At 44.7% G+C, this 21,973-nt stretch overlaps 1 protein-coding gene across 4 annotated transcripts in view; it reads left to right on the plus strand.

Annotated features, from left to right (window-relative positions):
• Positions 1-21,973, plus strand: part of AHI1 (Abelson helper integration site 1) — an 862,008-nt gene that overhangs the window by 749,349 nt on the left and 90,686 nt on the right. For all 4 annotated transcript variants that reach the window (XM_078649231.1, XM_078649230.1, XM_078649229.1 and 1 more), the window contains exons 22-23: positions 20,177-20,339; positions 20,475-20,557. In XM_078649231.1, the coding sequence (XP_078505357.1) occupies positions 20,177-20,339; positions 20,475-20,557 (246 nt within the window). The remainder of the gene's footprint in view (positions 1-20,176; positions 20,340-20,474; positions 20,558-21,973) is intronic.

Consider the following 21,973-nt stretch of genomic DNA (forward strand, 5'->3'; position numbering starts at 1 on the left):
AACTTATTTACAGCCCAGCTTTAGCAGCCCTTCTAATTTTAACTTCCAACATGGTACGGACTCTATGGCCATTATTACTATATTTTCTCCTAATTGGTTGAATTGGAATGCCCTTCATATTCTTTCTTCTTGATTTCCATTTTAAACATTGGATGTGTTATACATTTTCTATTTTCGTAAGGACAGATATTGCAACTTGTCTATTTTTAAAAGTGCCAGTAACTCATGGTCTCCAGCATTTGTGTTCATCTTAGGTTTACACAGCAGCCATCATCCATGCATTTATTGACAGTTCGAGACATCAGTCTCATCATCAAATATATAGTGACAAAATGATTACAACACGGTAAAAACTTTAAGAACAACTGAACACCAATAAATAATTGTAAAAGCACATAGTGCATAAACACAGAGTTAAGAGCATCGTAAGTTCTACAACCATATATAAATCCTTTGGGGCGTGGCTGCTTATACTAGCCCTTGTGTTGTGGTTCTAATTGCCCAGGCTATATTCAGAAACTTCGAAACAGCCACAAGCACAGTCAAGGTGGCGTTGCTTTTGCATATTCTAAGAGCTTCAACTCGGATTTGTAGGCTAAGGCATCTACACAAATGGATGATCAATTTGTTTCTGGGTAAGACATAGATCGGGCAGAAAAACAACAGGTCCTCATCATTGGTTTTCTTGGACAGTTTTAGAGTAGAAATGACGATCAGATCCTGTTTCTACTTCCCCAAGTTAGCGGTAAAAGAAGCTACTGCGAGCGTCCTGTACCTAAATTGGAGAAAGAGGGACCAAGCAATCACTGGACAGATCAAATCCAAGAACTCCTCCATGTTGGTTACATATTTGTGGAGAAGGAAAGCACTTGTTAAGCAGCCTAAAGTAGATGATCAGTCCCTACTGCTAATACCTTTCTCCTGGGCCAGTTTCTTAACTTTAAGGGTGTCTCCTCAGTGAACGGACTGAGGGTCGGACCAAATTTTCTGTAGCCCCAGCTTGATCTAGGCATTTTTAAGAAACCCCAGCCATCTGACCTTCCCCACCCTGTTGTACCCAACAACTGCCTGCAGGCCGTCCCTAAGGTGGTGCAGTTTATAGGTACTCCAAATTAAAACCCAAAACAATAAGGGTCTCAACGGTATCTGCACCAATATCTCATTGAACCCCAAATCAAGGCATAGAGGGACCAACAGTGTGCCTTTCCCTAAGCCCAGAAATCTCCTAAGGAAGTTGTTTTCTCCTGTGCTCAAGGCACTCATGTTTCAATGGCTCCATAGTTCCTCCCTGTATAGAACAGCCACGCTTGCTTGTGCTTTATAAATTTCAACTGCTGGACGGGCAGGAGTCCAGGTGCTATTTTGGCAAATGTGTGTATGCCTGCACCTCGATGTTTCACAATAAAGTGCTCTTGGTTATTTGCGGGGCCCAGGAACCGGTGTTGTCCAGCCTGGTACCCAGATAATCAAACTGCTGAACCCTTTCCAATGCTTCAGAGCCCACCTTGATGACCTCTTGATGACCTCTCTCACTCTGCCTCTCTTGGTATAAATCATATATTCAATTGCATTCATTTCAAGACCAAAATCTTTGCATAATTGGTTGAAGCGATTAATCAAGTTTTGAAGGCACCTCCTAGTTTTGGACAGCAACAAAGTGTCGTCCGTGAAAAGGAGTGCTGGTTTTTTTTCCCCTACCAAAATTGGGGAGTCATTGGCACAGTTTAGTAGGTAGCAGACATCATCTTTCACTGTGAAGAATAAAAATGTTCTCAGTGTTGTCCTAGTATCTGTTAGCGGTGCAGAATGTGGGGATTTAGGCCAGTTAGCTTCTTTTGGAAAGGCCCTTGAAAGAGTTCAGGCTTCTGCTTTAAAGCTGTGTTTTTTTCAAATGTAATATATATACAGTGAAGCTAAGATTCCCAGACTGACGAAGAGTAATTGTATAAACCAAATGTGTCCAATATAGCTCCAGGAGAACTAGGTGATCTTCCCAACCCCGCAAAGAAAGTCAAAAACTGGGAGTGTTTGTAGACAATAAACTGACATATGGTGACCAAATAAAAGCTATCACATCATCGGTCTTCTTTACAATGACAACAGTTAAGAAAATTCTACCCTATCTCCCAGAGACATTACCGAAAACGGTAATGACAGCTCGATTACTGCAATGGTCTCTTTCTCAACCTCCAAAAGCAATTTCTCACCAAACTACAGGTGCTACAAAACACTGTTGCTCGTATGCTCCTGGGCATCCCCAAATTCCAGGCCCATCATTATTGTCAGACACTCGTAAGGAGGGCCTTGTGAAATTCTTTCTGCAGATATACCTCCAGGGCTTTACGAGAGATGAAAAACTGGGGGGTTCTCTCAAAGGGGCATGGTCATGTAATTAAGGGCGTGGCTTAAAAACACACCAGCTAAAAAAATCTGTGTTTAGCACAGTGTGCCGCCCGACTTGTATTTTGCTGTTCCTGTCATTGCGTCCAGATATATGATACAAGTCACATCATACCTACAAGTCAGAACTATTGCCTTTGTCAATGGTTGCTAGTTACATAAGATACATAAGCAGCAACTATGGCTTGTATATAATATTGAAAAAAACTTCCACTTAAAGCCCTGGACACCACGCCAATGTTGCTTCTCCTGAGTTTCAAAAAGAGAACGGAAATCCAGAGAGAAAATGACTTTCTTTAAAGGATTTCCCTTCCCCTACAAGGCTCACCACACGCACATGAAGTTCCTGCTGTTACTGCAGTCCGGAAAAATAATGGACCGCCTGTGCCAGGGCACAAGATGGAGACCCGTTTCGAGGCCCCCTTAAAAAACTGCTGGTGCTCAGACTTGTTGAGACCCGCCCACTTAAAGCCCTGTGTACCTCCCAAGATCTCACTCAACTCAGAAGCCAGCCGTGGCGCACGAGCAATGTGACATCACTCTTGTGGCATCAACCAAATGCATGAAATGTGCTGTTTTCAAACAAGGCTTCAAGCAGGTTGTTTTTAACAATATTGATCTTTACTTATTGACCTTTGTGAACATATTTTCCTCAGGAGGCTACAAACACTCAGGTGCTGCAGGTGTTTCCTGAAGAACTTGGCTAGCATTTTAGTTGTCGCACAAATTGCTGCAGAGAAAGGTCAAAGCAAACATTTTATTGTAGGGTACTGTACTAAGTATTTGAAGGTTCTTAAAAGTTCAAGTGCTGTTTTGTTTTACAAGAAAAAGAAACTAAGTTAATGCTGTGCTGAGTGGTAGCACAGTGACTGACAGGCACCTGAAAGCCTAATTTGTTATCAGCTCTGGGCTGGCATGTTTTGAGTTCTTCTCAAGGACTGGCCTTATCCTCTTGCTCCAGACCCCCCTCACTTAAGTTATTGTAGCATAAGAGGGGGGATGGGTTCAGTGCCTGAGTAAAGGATTTGAGGGCCCCTAGGCGAAATAATTTTTGATAACATCACTGCCCTCTAGATTTGTGCAGTGAATAGGAACAAAGGCAACGGCGATAAAGTGGGAAATACAAACTTTACCTCTTTAATATACCCATTCCATCCAATGTAGGACGAATATCTTCTATACCTTTTGGGTTACTCATTTAATCTAAACTGGTACCAAAATGGTGTCCAAGCCATCACTACCCAAGTTGAATGCATGACGTAATTTTTAGTACGCCTACTTGTTGCATTCTTTTTTTCTTGATAAAGTGGAAAAATTTACAATGTCGGTGGTTTTCTAAACGAAATAAGCATCTGAGATGAAGTAAGGCACAGTACTTGTTTCATATTCAAGCAAACATCGGACTAAGCATATCTTTGGTTGCAGTAGGAAATGTGGGTAATCGGTGCCTTGGGGACAAGTTTTGTCCTTCTTGAAATAGAAAATGACACATCCCAAAAAAGGATAACTGATGATAAATCTAATCCCATTAAATTGGGATCTCTGTGAAGTATAGTAGACGAATACACGTTGTACAGAAAGCCGAATAAAACTTTCAAAATGTACTCTCAATTATCAGCTATGTCCAGGCGAAGACAATAGCATGACAACTCTGTGTTTCACAAAGCAGAACCCAAACATCTGACTCTCCAGATATAAGCCAGATATGTCAGAACTAGAGGCAGAGAGGAGAGAAAGTTAGTTGCTTCTCTTACCAGGACTGAAGCTGGATGGAGCTCGCTAACTTTCTCCAGCTAGCCCACGCAACTCATGGTGGTCAATACATTGTATCTGTACATGTAGCACAAGCTTTTTAGAAGACAATTCAGACTTGGCCCAAAAGGCCTGAGACTGCATTGAAGCTCTCATAATCTCCTGAGACACTACAAGTTAGAATGATGAAGCACTAGTGGTGGAGGATGAGCCTGGGGATCCATGGAAAGTTATAGCAACAATGAGGGAAGAGTAGAAATATCTCTGGATATTCCTAGGAGATACAAAAAAGCAGGCATATGAACTCCAGAATGGTCCCACCCAGTGTTTATTTTGTAAAATAATAAGTGCCAGGGTCCTCATCTGGAAGCCACTACATCTTGAACCACCCATTGCCCTGCCAGTGCTGCCAACGACAGTAACTACAGAACTACTAAACAGCACACTGCTACAAGTGTGACAGGTCAGACTATTTCAGGCCCCCAAAGCTGTTAGAATGGCGTGGGCGGCAGGTACTAGTAGTTTTAATGTATATTGAATCAGTAAACAACTGCTCTGCTAATCTCTAAATTACAAAAACAGTGCTACCATGTGGCAGACTATCAAAAGTGTCGGTGTTGACAATTAAGTGTGGGTGCTGATCACCGGAAACAACAGGCTCAAATTAAGCACTGATCCCCCCCATAACCAAAGAAGCTCAGTGCTAACTTGCAGTAATACACACTGCAGATTTCCAAACGGGGAAAAGGTTGCTGCATCCTTCAGGTCCACTTCTAAAGGTCCACATTGGTAAGTACTTCCGCTGGGTCTTACTTCAGCTGTAGATGGGTGGAAGTGGATGTTCAACCACGACTTAATAGAACAACTCAAACCGAACACTTCACGTTCTGTAGAGTTGTAAGCACTTCTGTGTGCAGAATAAAATCACTGGAATCTCATAGGAATCTTGGATTTGAATATCAGTCGTTACATTGCGTGTTTTTACATCAGGATTCATTTCATCATGTAAGTATGTTTAAGTGAACGTTTTTACATCGTAAGTACCTTTATCAGCTGTGAACAATCAACCACCACGTTACATAGTTTTCTGCCCAGAACTCACCTGTAGAGGATGCTGCTCAGCCTGGGGTTGGTCACAGGGACTTGCCCTGCCCCCTACCTCTTGGCTTGCAAGCAATTCCAGGCACTCATTTCCGTGTTTAGCTTTGCTTGTGGCTTTTTTTTAAATATGTACTTACCTCACGAGTCAGAAGCATCTGGTGATTTGGACACAAAATGACGGTTGATCCAGCACCTCAAATAGCCACTGGCGAGCTGGCTTCAACTTGTGAGCCACAAGCTTTTTTCCATAAGAGTGCCTTACATTTTCCATGCATCTCGGTACCCTGACCACTGCCCTGGGATCAGTCAACTTTGAGGTTGCCCCCCCCCCCCCCCTCATGGCCGTGAAAACCTTTTTCCCTGCTATATAACAGACTGACATTCCTAAATACACCTGTAGACCTGTGTGCCCAGATCCTCACTACACCCACAGGCCTACCAAAAGCTCTATCCTTATCTGCGAGTTCCAGAATCTTTGCCATAAGATGTGTTAAATAAAAACACTTTCCTTTGCAAACTGCACAAGCTTTATTGATCCTTTCTCATGGTCTTTCCCAGATTTAGGGCAAGTATCATCCACATTACCAAAGAAGGGTAAGATGAGGACATTCTGCTCTCATTTTCTTATGCTCACATTTAACTAGGGGTTTACGAAACCAGTGGCCTCAGCTGCATGTGACACACATTCCCATTCCGTAGAACTAGGATCCCGCTGCTAAGATGGGTAAAATTTGGGTCCTCCAAACTCCTTCTTAAGAAAATTCTCACTGGTTTCCGAATCATATCTTAAAGTAGCTATACCCTTAGATCTACACTTACTTTAACCAAAACACTGTCGGTCAGACTCATCCGATCAGATGTTAAAAAGGTATCGTGAAGCCTATCTAAAGCTGACAATTTTAGCGCCAAGATACTCCTTGGAGTGAACGTTGCGCTTTATAAATACTGTCATTCATTCATTTCCCCCCGAAATGGAGAACTGTAGACCTTTAACCCTCCAGTAATCCACCTTCAGGTCATAGGGTAGTTTCCTCGGTCTTTCACATCCTTCAGTAGATGGATTTGTCTCAAATTCTAAACTGACACTCTGAAGGCAGGTAGGATGCTCATTGTGTTTATTCCCACATTCAAAATACACATAATGCACAACAATTTAAATTATCTGACATATTTGCTCTTGTTGACTCAATCTCATCATAAGTAACTGGTTTTCAAGACTGGATTTGGGGTTTCTTTCTACCCAAAATACTCCTACTAAGGTTGCAGCTGTTTCACTCAGCAGCAGAGATCACGGCTTTTGTTGCTGAAGAAAACATTCACCATTGTCTTGATGTATTAAGATACGTTTTCCTCCACTGCTTTGTCAATAGAAGGTTTAATCAAGGATTCGTTTAACTCCTTATGCAGGATAATTTCCTGAATTGTTACTATTGACCGATGTAAAAATAGTGTGGAGTCACTGTACACTCACAATCCTTCACGAAAGGACACCACAATGCCTGATAATTAACCAGAAAACATACAATTTTCCATTCTGCAAAGTGTCCATCACAAACTGCACCCACATACCGCTGGCACATCGAGTTGAAAGGGAGCCTTTTTAAAATGGAGCCGCCAGCTTCACACCCTATTCTAAAAGGTGATCTGGAAATCACACGAAAAGCTTGTGCTGACCTCCAGCTTCCAATGTGAGCTACACTTAACTACCCACAGCGCTATGGCAGTGCTGTTCACTGCCTGCACGATTGTGAGCTTACAATTAGCCTAGCACTAGACCAGGCAAAAAGGTAAAAGAGACAGTATACGCTCTGGCCTTCTTGCCCATACTACTCCACAAACCTCAATGTAAAACTCAAATCATATGATAATGAGTTATGGAAAAATTTAAGTGAAACACACTTCATGTAACATGAAATGGCCCTGAGCTTCCACTTGCAATAGGAAGATAAAGGACATGTTCGCTCAAAGAAAGGCTTTATAGACTGATGCCTGATCTAGAGAAAGCTGCACACTAATCCCTTCAGGGCCTATCTGCCCCCCCAGCAAGTTCTGGATATTCAGGCTATGATCTTCATGTTTTGGCAGGTAACACTTCTTCTGGCCCTGACAGTCCTCACCTTTTAAATCGGGTCACTTCCTGCATTTTGCAGGACCCCGTGTTCGCTGGCACATGCAAGCACTTCAGTAGTATCTGTTTTCAGCGGACCTCCTGAACTGGTGGATAGTGGCAGAATATCTCACAGAAGCCCTTCAGCCCTTGGCTGAGACTGCCATAGCAATACCTTGGAGATCAGAGGTTTGTGGTTCACCAAGAGTGGAAGTCCCATGTAAAGATGTGTCCAACGCCAAAGAAGTAAAAGTAATCTTCAATATTTAAGGTAGTTCATACACCTCAGTCTGCTTGTCCATCCAACATCAACCTGTTTGAGCTTTAGGCGATCCAACTGGCCTCCAAGGTGTTCCTGCCTCAATTTGCAGTCAGTCAGTTCATTTCCTGACAGACAACATAACCGAGAAGTGGCACGCCAATAAGCAGGATGAATTGAGCTTGTGCCTCTCTTTCTGGAGGCCCCGCAGCTGTGGTCTAGGGCACCGTCTCAATGGGTCTTGCGGATTGTACTGAACATGTTGGGCTTGCTGAGCATGTGGACAGATGATCTCAGTGGGCGTAATTCTGCCGATCATGATTTGGCGCCTCCAACTGGAGGTGATTCAGTCCATCTTTGCCCTCTGGGGGCAAACTCTCCAGTTTATCTATTTGCCACTCACAAAACATTCACTGCCCTCTGTTCTGTGCCCTTCATCTTCCGCTGAGAGGGGCTCTGGCAAAAGCTTTCGCCAGAGAGTGCTTTCTGCCCATTCTTTTTATCCCCAAGTTCTGAGGAAGGTGGACTAGGGCCATACGCATGGTGATGTTGACCGAGTCAGACTGGTGGCAGTAGATATGGTATTATGATCTACTCTGTTTATCCCTGATTCTCTCTGTATAGGCATGCTTTTGCAAATGGAGGGACAGGTTCTGCATCTGTATCTTCATGGTTGGATCTTGAGCAGGGCAACTTGAGTTTCTTTTATTACCACCATGCACACGTGGTGGATGTTACCTTGTCAACTTGTTGGTCATGCTTTGTTTCTTGGTGCACTGAGGAAGAAATCAAACCCTGTATTTGTCTTTATTGCAGAGTGTGATGTTTCTTACCCAGCAGGGCTTTGCTATGGGCAGTGTTAAACGTTATTTAGCAGGTCTTTCAGGTTTTTCTTTTTGCTGGATCAACCGTCCTTATTCAAGTGGTCTATTGTTATGTGCATTTTGACTGGTTTAACTGATTTGTCCCCCTCCCTACCTTTATCCCTACCTTTATCACACACAGAAACCTAGGAAATTGCATGATCACTCCGCCTGTGGAATTAAAGCACACTAAAATTGAAAAAAAATGAGTAAAAAGTACGAGGAGACAGATGAAAATGGAGCATGTTTTGGAATTAATTGCCAAGATTGGCACAACTAAATAGTGCGATCGATTGGGGCGAGATGTCGCCCCATTGCTATGGTGCCCCTCCCTACCTTTGCCATTTGTCAAGCCACAAGGGGACCTTAATATGGTGCTCACTTTTCGGAAGGATTCAAGTTTTTGAGCCCAAATACAGATGCTGCTGGAGGCTACACACTCTAAAATCAGTTTTTGTTCCGCCATTATCACAGATCGATTTGTTAGCAAGCTGCAGGCTTTATTTGTCGGGTCTCCTTTCACTTCATCGTTTTCCATACCAGTTGGTCCTGCAACTAATGCTTCCTTCCTTCTTATGTAATCACTTCATTTCACATGGGCCAGTTGATTTGATTATCGAAGTTCTATTTGTTGTGTATGCCTGGGTATTTTAGTTCACATATACTTCTCACCCTGACCCAGGATCGCTATTTGCACCAGGGGGTCCCTGTTCCTTCACACAGTCATATGCAGGTAGAAACATCTATCAGAAGAACAAGTTACCTACCTTTGGTAATGATCTCCCAGGGAGATTCTCTATATACCTGTGGATTATTTACTGAACTCTCCCACCTCCCTGTTCTGAGGAGTGGTCTTGCAATTTTTAATATTGTCCCAAGTTAGTTCTTGCACACTGCATTCTCTGTCAACCTTGTCATCCTTGTCTCAGCCTCTCACAGTGCATAAAAAAGAATGATGAACTGTAGTGCGTGCACCATGAGGGTGCATTATAGGGAGTCTTGATACCACTTGTGGGTGCAACTTTTCCAGATCCAATCCGGCTCCTGTAGCAGATTCAACGGATCTGCAGGTAGTTATAGAGTATACATCAGAAACATCATAAAGGAAAGTAAGTAACTTGTTTGTGTTTTTGGGATTTTGTTGGGTGCAGTAGCCAATAGTCCATTTCTCTTTTTTTTGTACAACTGCATAGAGATCTTTTGCATAATCCATCACTGGCTCATTTTAGTTATGTTTTTTCGAGAACAAATGGGCTATTAAAATCCATAAATCTTTACTAGCAATAAATGACTGTCGGAATTTTAATCTTATTCAAAGTCGTTCAGCTTTTTCAGCCCTGCCAAGTTCAACGTATCAGGTGTTAGACTAACACATTTCAGTATGGTTTCGCATAACCGCACTGAAATGTAAAGTCATGCATAATAGCGTCTCCACAGCTGTCAAACAAGAGCACTAGTAATCATGCAACACAAGCACTGAAACTAAAGCTGGAATGGCAGGGCACCATGCACGCTGTTCCCGGGGGGAGGGGGGGTACGCTAACTCAGATCGTCAACTCTAGTTGTTACTGGTACATTTGACAATGTAACAATTTGGATTCACTCAACACAGCCGGCTGCACGGCATTTTTGATACAATCATGACTGATGTGAGAGTCAGTTCCCAATGAGAGACCTGAGGTGAGGTCAGGATTTATTTTGTGACACACACTAGGTGGGACGTCCTGCTGCTGCCCGCAGCAGCGTGGGTGGTTCAGTGTTTGGAAGGTTGCAAAAGTGGAAATCGCAACACTGCTCGCAATGCGGTGTTCTGTGGTAAAAAAATTATCTTAAAATGCTTTGTTCCAGCAGCGCCCAGAGCCGACTCACCCCACCACTGGCAGCCGGCAGCTGAGTGACACCCACACTGCCGCCGCAGTGGTTCAGCAGCCCAGAGCTGCACACCAGTTCGGACTGTGCAGTGTGCTGAGCCTCAGAATCAAGAGGGCAGGGCTGGCATTTGCCGCTGGAGTCGTTGCTGCCGTGATGAGGAGGCAGACCATATAAATGTACCTCTTGCCTCAAGCAAAATGAGTGAGTGAGTGAGTGCCTGGAGTAAACTCTCATTATGCTTGTTGACCTTCAAAACTGTGCTTAAATTGAGGGGGGGGGCTACGGCGCCGAGAGCTATGGCCGCACTGTAGCAGAGCGCCGTAATTCCCTGGGCTCCGACCCCTAATTATATGACCAAACGTCCGACAATCCGACAGAGACTAGGCGCTGATGCATCGCGCCATCACGGAGAGCACCTGGGAAGTGGCGACGCACGATGATAGGTGCGCGGTGCATGTCCTGGGAGTGCGGCCCAGCAGAACATAGACGCGCCGCCCTTTATTTCCGATGTGCCCGGACTGAGGGGAAGTTGATTCAGAGGCGGAGCGCCTGGCCTCGCACAGTCGGTGGCCTGAAGAAAACTTGGCCCAGGAAGGTGTACATCGCTGCCGGGTGGGTACCCAGCTACACCGCCACCTGAGACAGGGAGCCTGACGCGTCGTGCACACGGGACGCCTTCACCGGATGAACCCTGGCACAGGGTGGGCTGCGGCCCTTGACACAGGAGCAAGTAAGCCTGGAACGGTGTGGGGTACCCTCCTCCCATAATCCAAGAATGGATGGTGCTCAGGCCTTGACCGCGGATCTGAGAGTACATGATCATCCACGGTGCGGGTCCCAGAAGACTTGATTGGCAGGAGCCCCACTGGTGAAAAGGGCGCCGTTTTGATGCTGCCCGTGAGACACCAACTGGCCGCCAAGTAGAGTGCCACTACTGCGATGCGGGGCCGATGTCTGCAGAGTGCGTGCAGACTACAGTGAAGAGACAGCTGGGGTGTGATCGCTGTTGGAGTGGGGAAGACAGAAACCAAGCGTGAGGGGCAATGAGAGGAGCTGGGGGACAGCCGATCCATTGAACATTACTACTGTGGACAGTGAGTGCTACCATCCGTCAATCCCATATTGACTTAAGAGGTACTTATGGTCCAATGACAAACTGCCCAATAGAAATTACTGTCGCCAGCGAGCATCTAGCAGATATCACTCCATAAGACCGCGTTCCCTGGCCCCGCAGTGACTGAGGTTGGGCAAAGAAGTAGAGTACTTGGATATAGCGGCCTCTTGGGCGTAACAATAGCGCCCTGAAAAAGGGCTGGCAACCTAGGGGTGCTTGTAAATAATAAACTCGGACCTGGCCTGTGAAGGCCAGCGACCAATACGTCGCAATGCCTGGTGGGAGTGGAGCAAAAGGACCTCTCCAGACTAAACTAGATAATTTCGCCACGCAGAAATGGTGGGACCCGGAGGCTCCAAATAAAGGAGGCGAAGACATGGTGAAAGGCCCGGAGAGTGATGATCCTTCCCTGAAGGACTTAACAGAAGCGTTGATTGGAACGCGGACGTCTCTGGAGACAAGAATGGATACGATAACAACTGATGTGACTGATGAGAGCCGAACTCCATAACATTAGCGAAAAAGTAAGAAACGTGGAAGTAGTCACGGCTGAACTAAGCGAAGACAGTAAAAGGATGCAGCGAGAAATAAAAGAACTATAGGACACTAGCCAGAAAATGGAGTGACTTTTGGAAGATTATGAAGGGCGGTCCTGGAGAAATAATGTAAGGATAATTGGGATCCCGGAAAAGGCAGAGGGACAGACAGCTGACCTCTTTGTGGATACACTTATCTGCGACTACCTCAAACCGAAGGCGCTATTAACCTTTTTTTACTGTCGAGAGAGCGCACAGGGTTCCTCCGGGTAGATGTTGGCCAGGCTGTTAAATTTTAGGGAGCGGGACTGTATACTGCAGACCCCCCGCACTGCGTCTCCAAAACGGTTTGAAAATAGTGAAATTGCCTTTTATCCAGACTTTACCATAGCGGTGCAGAGAAGGAGGAGATCTTTTCTTGAGATCAAACGGCGATTGCGAGACAAGGGATCACATACTCCATGTTGTTTCCGGTGAAGCTCAGGGTAGAGGCAGATGGGAACTCATGGTTTTTCAAAACACCCGAATCAGCAGCCGACTGGCTGGAGGGCTGGCGACTGGCTAAAAAACACAATGCCGGGATAGGGATGGGGCGCAATGAAGCTGCAAAGCCCCATGATTAGGCGGCGACGGGGACCGAGGGTAACGGCGCTTATGGCTGAACAAGAGGGACACTCGTAGTCGCCATGGTCCTGAGACAAACTGTGACCGATAAATGACCATATTTGTGTTAGTTCGATGCATGGGTGACCCTGGTTGAAGATGTTTTGCTGGGGCTGGGAACAGATCAATGGCCTACCCCCTCTAATCTACTTTAAGTTAGTCTTTCTGGGCGACAGGCACTCTGCATAGTTGGGGATCTGGGCAGCTTGACGCCCAGAGTGCAGGGGAGCAGGATTGTGGGTTTGTGGGATTATATGTTGTTGTTATGTTTGTTTGTAACAGATTCACATAGTATGCTGGAGGGCACAATAATACAAATGTTGTATGCTGCAGAACCAATACTCGTTGTTATATGGAGAGATGCGCCCCCTCTTCCCTCCCTCAGTATCTGGCCCAGAGGTCTCGGGGGTGCCCGGATATGTACACCTCTGAAGGTTGTTATAAACAGTTATATAGGAATCATGCATGAGAAGTAGTGCCAGCTTTTCTCATGAAATGTGAAAGGGCTCAGAGATAAATTGAAGATGGGAGTGGTGTTCCAGTTTCTCAAGAGACAAGCCCCTGAATTAGTACTATTACAGGAAACTCACTTGGTGGGTAATATGTGTAAAGCTCTGGGGTGAATGGGTTATCAACGAGTGGCGCACTCAGGATTCACCACGGGATCAAGAGGAGTGGGCATATTTAAAAGAAGGTCTTTCCTCATGACGGTTGACCAAGTGTACACAGACAATTTGGAGAGGTATGTGGCAGTGTCAGGGAGTTGGGAGGGAGAAACTCTTACTATAATGTCGGTGTATTCGCCTCCGGGCCTACAAGAGCGAGCATTGAGAGAGACGTTGGGAGGGTACTGTTGACATTTCCCACTGGGAGACCCTTGATGGGGGGGATTTTAATTCCGTAGTTTCAAGTAGCTTAGATCGGCACCCACCAAAAACAACTAGATCACCAAAGGCAGTCCTTCCGCTTGACTGCAATGGGACTAGTGGATACCTGGAGAGTCCATCAACCCAATGACTTAGGTTTTACTTTTTATTCGGGTGCCCATAATAGCTTCTCCTGCATTGATTACATCCTCACCCCTTTGGACCAGTTCAGACATATCTGCCAAATTAAACACCTGGCAAGGGGCATCTGCGATCATTCCCCCGTATGGGTGCAGATTGGGACAGGGCACAATAGCAGTACTCAAGTTGCACCTATCAATCCATGGCACCTTCGTAATCCAAGAATTAAACACAAGCTTGCCAAAGAAATTGACCATTACTCTAAAGAAAATGAAGGGATGGTTGATTCGGCACAGACCCTCTGGGCGGCTTTTAAGACTGTATTGTGGGGGCATGCTGTATCCCAGATAGCAGGTGTAAGGAAGGAGAGGAATTCAGACCTATCATGGTAAGAGCAAGAGATAGCAAAGCTGGAGAGTGAAGCTATCGAGCAGGAGAGACAACACATCGCTCACACTCTCAAGCTTAAGTAAGCGGAGTACAGGGATGAGGCAAGAGAGCTAGCAAAAGCACTAGATAGACATAAGCTTTGCTGCATCTACGAGCTGGGGGATAAAGCAAGTAAATTATTGGCATGGCTTGACAAGAGAGAAATTAATAGTCAACTAGTTGGAAGGGCACACAGGGGATGGTCTCAGAGACCTACAAGATATTGCTGATGAGTTTGCTAGACACTATGAACAGCTCTACTACACATCTAGAGCCACTAGACAGGATAGCGAGACTAAAGACCTGCTGTCAGAGATGCAATTACAGATGCTTGAAGAGGACGATAAAACCGCACTAGATAGTGAACTAGCCCAGGATGAAATAGCCCAAGTCATCCGGGATCTTCAGTCGGAGAAAGGCGATGGTCCCCAATGGGTTACCCATTGAGCTTTACAAGCTGAAGCCAGACAAAATAGCCCTGTACCTTAAGTCCATGTATGAAGAAAGCCTGGAGAAGGGGTGTCTCCCACAAGATCAAAGGATTGCCACACTAGTGGTGATCCATAAAGATGGAAAACCAAAACATAAATGTTGGTCGTACACCCATATCCCTGCTAAATGCTGAAAGCACAATATTAGTAAAACCAGTCTGGTTTTATGCCGGCCAGAAACATATCACTAAATCTCAGGCATTTACATGAAGTGATGAGAAGGTGGAGACTTTAAGAGAGGATGCAGTGGTGGTGTCACTAGATGCCCCATGGTGTTTCGACACAATAGAATGCCCATACTTGTTTGCGGTTTTGGAGAGGCTGGGCTTGGGTCCTAGATTCGTTGGCTGGGTGCGACTCCTATACACGGAACCACTTGCACAGGTAGTGGTCAACAATAGAAAGTCTACTGTTTTCCGTCTACACAGGGGGACGTGTTAAGGGTGTCCCTTGTCTGCGTTATTGTTTGCACTAACGCTGGAGCCCCTAGCCTGTTGGATCCGAAAAGACCCTTTAATTCGAGGATTGAGATGGTTGGAGGGTTGGGAAGATAGCATATCCCTATATGCGGATGACATTCTGCTATACTTGACTTCGCCAAAGAGGTCAGTGCATAGGGTCCACAATATCTTCACTAATTTTGGATCATATTCCAGATATGCGATAAATTGGACAAAACCGTTGATATTTGTGTTATATGGGGACCCTCCCACCCTTCCCAGGGACTATCAAGTGACAATAGCTAGAGAGGGGTTTAAATATTTGGGACTGTTTGTCACCAAGGATCCTAAACTATTTTACACTGCCAACCTATTACCACCTCTGCAAAGATTAAAATACGACGTTGAGCATTGGAAAGCGTTGACGCTCTCCTCACTGGGCAGTGCGGCACTTTTTAAGATGATGTCGCTACCACGCTTATTATATATTCTTCACAACTCACCGTAAATGGTCCCAACGTCTTATTTCAAAGTAGTGGAAAATACGCAGAGAGCCTGGCTCTGGGGTAATAAGCCGCCCCGAATATCATTCCCTAAACTGGTACAGGGCTGGTACGATGGGGTAATAGGATTGCCCAATATAAAAAATCTGTTGGGCGGCCCAGTTTGCTTCTATTAATCATTGTATTTATTGGCCCCATAATTATCCATGATATGCGATGGATAGGTGGCTACTGCCACAGAGTAACAATACGCGAGTGTTGTATTCAAACCCGGTGAGGATGGGGTTGACAGGGCCTGCATATCATGCAGTCCAGGTGTGGCACTCGGTGCATAAAACCATGGGATGGGCAAAGACCATAATCCAGGCCACTCAATTGTGGGATTCTGAGCAGCTGGGATCCCTCTGGAGATCGTAGGGTTTTGATAAATGGGACATTATTGGGATATCGCGGGTAGGGGATCTTTGAAGAAAAGGAGATGTGGTGACTTTCGAAACATTACAGCGGGAATCTGAACTGGCAGAGAATGAAAGGTTTAGATACTTACAAATACGTCATGCATTGACAACGATGGTGCCTCGAGATGTGTCTTTACCAGGGGCTTCACCCCTGGAGGATCGCTTACTTGATGGGTACATGGCACGTAAAGCCATCTCACTTACCTATTCCAAATTGATCAACAACTCCCCTGATCCACTCTCTCAGCTTCGTGAGAGGTGGGAACTAGATGTTATGGATTTAGATCAGGAGGAGTGGCGAGAGGAACTAGCATCTCTCGCCCAAGAAGGTGGCGATATCATCAAAGTTGAAACTAGTTCAATTGAAAGTGCTGGATAGAATATATTATACAGGGCCCACGTTGGTCAAAATGGGCTACTGGGATGATGCTAGCTGTTGGCGTGACTGTGGTCAAGAAGGCACGTTCCTGCACATACTATGGGACTGTCCGTTCATAGCTGAGTACTGGGAAGCTGTCTTAAACCCAAACCCTAAGTTGTGTTTATTGAATGTGTGGGAGCCAACAGACCTGGGGACTAAAGAGAGGTCATGGGTAGCCCTGGGAGGAGCAGTGACCAAGATGAATAACGCACGAAAATGGGGAGAGCAAGAGGTGCCAACAAAGAGGGAGTGGATGGAGGATATGGATTGGTGTATGTTCCATGAGAAAACAGTGTATGTCTCTAGGGGGTGCCCGAAAAAATGGATGCAATTATGGAATAAATGTAATGTCTTCAGAGGGGAGATATGTACGCCGCCGAAACTGCCGGATCGAACCTCCCTGGAGGAGATGGAGATGTAGGGGAAGAATTTGCCACCTATATTGTGGCCACAATGTACGGACAATGAAGCAACTGTGTCATTTATATGTGATGAGAACAACAGCCACTGTATTACTTGTGAATCTGGGCTGTTTGCTGTTTGTCTTTAATAAAAAGAATATAAAAACAAACTGTGCTTAAATTAATAGTACTAGCCGCAGTGCGCGGCCACTCTGGAGTGGACTGGTGGTGCCGGTCCAACAAATTGCTTTCAGCGCAGGCAGCGGCATTACTTCTCAGCAGAGCCTGGTGTAGTAGCTCTGTAATAGCCTGCTGGGGTGATCTGGTGCCACTGTCTATGGAGCTGGGCTGGTAGTGGTGTAGCCCGTGCCAAACGGGCGGACATCGCTCAGCTGAGCTGCTCTGTAAATCATTTTTTTTAGGGTTGAGAGCAGTAACTTGTAGGGTCAAGTCTTTGAAATCAATACATCACCCTGACTGGCTGTATTTGTGCACCTCACTCTCCTGTGATTTGCCAGTATGCGTGCTCACTGCTGTCTGTAGTATCAAAGAGAAAGTGTCTGCAAGGGAATTTACTTGAGAGACTTAAACACAGAAATTTGGACGCATTAGTCTAGGAAGTTAGTTGTAAACAATCTAACAATAATGTATCCTCAGGATAACATAGATAAATCACAGCAATAAAAATATATCAAGAGAAGAGAGCACACGGAAAAACTTGTTTCATTAGAGAAACTGAATTTTATCAGATTAGATGAAAATATGGGGATACAGACAGAAATTAATCTCACAGTGTAAAATTATGAACAGATAACAGAATTCAAATGACAAATCAGTTCATAATCAAAACATGTACTCCAAATAATCAACCCAGAGTAACTCAAGTCAAACATGAACCAAGGAGACTCTAAGGAAAAACAAATTATTTTTGGAGACGATGTGTAGGTCGACGTTTCGGTCTCGGTTGCAGGTGTCTAAAAGACCATCATCAGGACAATTTTTAATTGTGTGGAGAACAACCCTTAGGGTAAATATGACGATATGAAGGAATGAGGAAGAGCTCGCTTTAGTCAGTCGAGCAAAACGTAGTGTACTGTTCGCATTATTCAGGGATATATAACTATCCCGCTGTATTCATCCAACTTCAAATGGGGAGACTTCTGATAATTAATTCATAGTATCTATAGTAATAGTGGTTCAAAGGAAGCACACCATTCCAGGTTCCAACGGCGTTAGCACATCAGCTGACTGCTGATTTTAATTATATTTAGGCAGCTGAGAACATCTGTGTTGTTGGGGGCCTCACATCCTGGTACAGGCTCGGGCCTGGTCCAAAGTGGGACATAGAGAGCTGCCTGGAGCCTGATGCTTGATTGATTTCCAGGGGGCCCAGTGAGTCGGCTAAGCCATGATCTGCTTAGAAGAGTGGGAGTGACAGGGGCATTGGAAGCAGCAGAAACACACCAAGACTTCTTAAATGATAACGGTCTTTTGACAGCCTGCAAAATATTTTGGATGAGGCTGTCTGAGGCATCAACCCCTACCAGGCCCCAGTCCATGACAGCTAAATAACTGCTTGTGTTCCTTGAAGCTTAAGCTGCACAGACAGGGCTAAGACACACTTGACAAGAGGTGGGCTAAATCCCTTTCAGCCCAGTGGGCATTGCGCCCCTGGCAGCTGCAGATTTGTATTTATTTAATGAGTTTTATATAGCGCTGGCTAGACCCGTAGGTATCTGAGCCCTTTACATTAGGTTACACAATGTTACAGAAAATGATAACAATTAGACATTACATCAAAAATAAGCAACACATTGAGAGAGGAAAGAAAAGTGAGATAAATAGAGCGAGGGGAAGGGGGAAGTATGAAGGGAGAGGATGAGGGAAAAGACATCAAGAAAGACAAAAGGAAGTCTGCCTAAAGACCGACTGAGTAGGTGACGTCCGAGGAGAGAATGCACAGCCTGCCTCTTATTGCTAAACAAGGTAGCTCAGTCGGGCATTAGTCAAATAGGTAGGTCCCAACTGACGAGGGAATGTTCACAGAAGAAAGTCCAGTGGATGAACAGGGTGGGAACTATGAGCAAGATGGGTGAGGGCAAAGGTCAATAGCTGGTAAGAGGAGAAGAGTAGAGCGGAGAGGGGTAGGGTGAAGGGGGAGGAGGAAGATAAGGTCAGGAGAGTTTGACCAAAGACTGGCTGGGTAGGTGATGGTCAAGGAGGGAATCCAAAGCCCATCTCTCCTTTAGGTCGCGAGATTACAAAGCAGGGGTCATTAGTGTGTCTGCTTTTTACACTTAATAATAAAATCACAACACTGTGGAAGTTGCCTGTAGGTGGGGTCACAAGGGCACTAGTGCCTCTCCATTCCTGGTGCTTTCCAGCAGTTTTAAAATCTTCTTAGAAATTTCTTGTAACTCAAATGGGTGTCATTTTTTATATCTATATATGTTTCCCTCGTCTTCATTGCTTGATTTTGCTTGTGAGAAAGTGTCAATCATAGTTGTTAAATGTCACTCATAATGTCTCTGAAATTATGAAAATGTCACACACATGCAATCTGAAACTTTAGCAGCTATTTACATTTTTTTCACAAGAAATAAAGCCAACTTCTTGACAGTGACACAAAATTTATTACAAGAATGTACATTATTATTTGAAAAAGACATATAATAATCGGTTAGTTAGTGATTTGGTTTTCCTGCTTCTAGCGGTTGAAAGAATGTAAGCCTGTCAAATTCTGATGACGTATTTCTCGCGAGACCTATTGGAAATATTTATTGTCCGAATTTAAGCAATCTATCCCGTATGCATGTATTTCTGTAAGAAAATGATTGAATTATTGTATTTGGATTGCTGATAGAATAAAGGAATGTGCTGTGCTTGCCCACTTCCACTTGAATCCTATTGGGTTTGCCAAGTGAATTTCCATTTTAATAATCATTTACTTGTAATTATATTTCTTCTTCAATTGATGGATATTGTTTTTGAATATATTACACAGTCAAGCGAAAGAACCTTTTTTTGTAATAGTTAGGGTATTCATTCTAAGCATGTGAATTTGCATTTTTTTTTCGTTTACCAAGATCATGGTGCTTATAAACATCCAGCTGCTGTTTTGAAGTTAATCTTGCTGAAATATGTCTTCATCATATTCTACAATGCCACAGCCCTTTATCTTGTTTCCCCGGCTGCGTTCCCACCACCCCTGATCCCATTCGCTAGGCCCAAGGAAGCCTCATGTTTCACCAAAGTGCAGCTTTGGTTTGAGCCGCCTCTCTGCGAGAGGAAGTGAAGGCTGGGGGGTGTCTCTGTGGCCTGGTTGTGATAAAGTTGTGGTGGCTTTATCTCTCCCCTAGGTCGTGGCACTTTACGACTACACGGCGCACCGATCAGATGAGCTAACCATGCACCGCGGCGACATTATCCAAGTGTTGTACAAAGATAATGACAGCTGGTGGTTTGGCGGCCTAGCAACTGGACAGCAAGGCTATTTTCCAGCTAATTATGTGGCTGGCGAAAGTAAGTTGGCTGTTCTTTCCTTGCTCTACTGGTGTGGGTTCAACTGATCATCCTTGATCTTATCACCTGTGTCTGTGAAAAGCAGCCATTGAGCTCTGTCATTGTATTTATTCATTTATTTTGTTGCGGTTTCAGCTGACTATGAAGAGCCAGATTACACCACTCTCACGTCCACCGAGCAAAATGAAGTTGATGAAGCATCTCCCACGCCTCAAAGGGTAACTGATGTGCAAGAACATGAAACTTCATTTCAACTTTCTACCAGACAAGTGTTCCTTGACTTTTTTGTTAATGTTTAACTACCTCCTTTTTTAGTGAAAAAGTTCGACCAGGCCCCAAATATAAGAAATATATATTTTTCACAATTAGCATGTCATATATAATTGAAATATGGGCTAGAATTGTACAAGCGTTTCCTAACAATCCATAGATGTCTCCATGGCATGTTGCATCTACAGCTGTTGGGCCTATTGTGGTGTTGGATTTATACTGAAATTAATCTTGCTTAATTCTCCCAAAATTGAAAGAGTTTTTTTTTGCTTCGTTCTCCAGGTAAGCACTGGGGGGGGGGGGGGGGGGCAGATTTACAAGCCCCTTGCGCCACTTTTGCGTCACTTTTCTCATGTTAAAAATGACGTTTAAGTGGCGCAATGGGCTTGTAAATCTGCCCCTGGGTATTGTTCTGGACAAAGTGAGGAAACAGAAGTAAGTAAAAGCCAGAGTCATCTGGTAATGCAGATATTGAAGACAGCTGGCTGTGTTATTGCAATGCAACTGTACAATCAAAAATATCCTTAGCCTCTTCACAAAGCACGTTTTGGGCTGTAGTGGTGGCCTCGTCGCAATACATCATATGTGCTGAACGGGTACCTTTTTCATAATACAATTTATGATCTGGAGGGGTAGTCTCCTCACAGTGTAATTTGTGTGTGGAGGGGGTGGGTGGGTACCCTCTTCACTATACAGCTTATGTGTCGGCTGAGCTTAATTTGTGCTGGTGTTTGCCAGTGCTCGGCACCTACACTTATTTTTAAACACCATCACTTTTTCCTGATAGTACACCACATTGTGTCACTCTTAGCCTTTTTGTTTTTAGCGCAGCACGAGTGTTTGGCAGTGCAATGGATTGCAAAATGATAAAACTTGAATTTCTATGCCATCACTACAGCTTAGTGTGACCTGCAATATTCCAAAAAGTCACACTTTTAAAAGAAGTTTTTGCTGGCACTGCCATTCAGCAGCAGGAGCTGTGGGTCGCTACAATGCAATACCTTGTGCCCTGGCTTTTATATTTTCACATATTAGACACAGTGTCCAGAAGGGCTAGCCACTTCACATTACTGCTTCTATGCTGAAGGGTTGCTCTCTCCACAACACAGCTTAATAATATTAATAATAATTCCACATTTGTAAAATGCATACTATCATCCCTAAGGGTATCCAGACACTTCTGGGCCGCCAGGGAGATTACAAGAGCTATTGCTATTGTATGATGCTGAGCTGAGGCCAGCTCCGGGGATTAAACCTTGAGCCCCACACTCCAGAGCCAGCCACTCTGGCCACGCCGCCACACCTCTCCCAGTTGATATGAGGGGTATTCGCTTCACAGTATGTGCTGGAGGGGTGCCCTCTTC

This window comes from Lissotriton helveticus, chromosome 6 (assembly GCF_964261635.1).
Source record: "Lissotriton helveticus chromosome 6, aLisHel1.1, whole genome shotgun sequence".
Classification (NCBI taxonomy): Eukaryota; Metazoa; Chordata; class Amphibia; order Caudata; family Salamandridae; genus Lissotriton; species Lissotriton helveticus.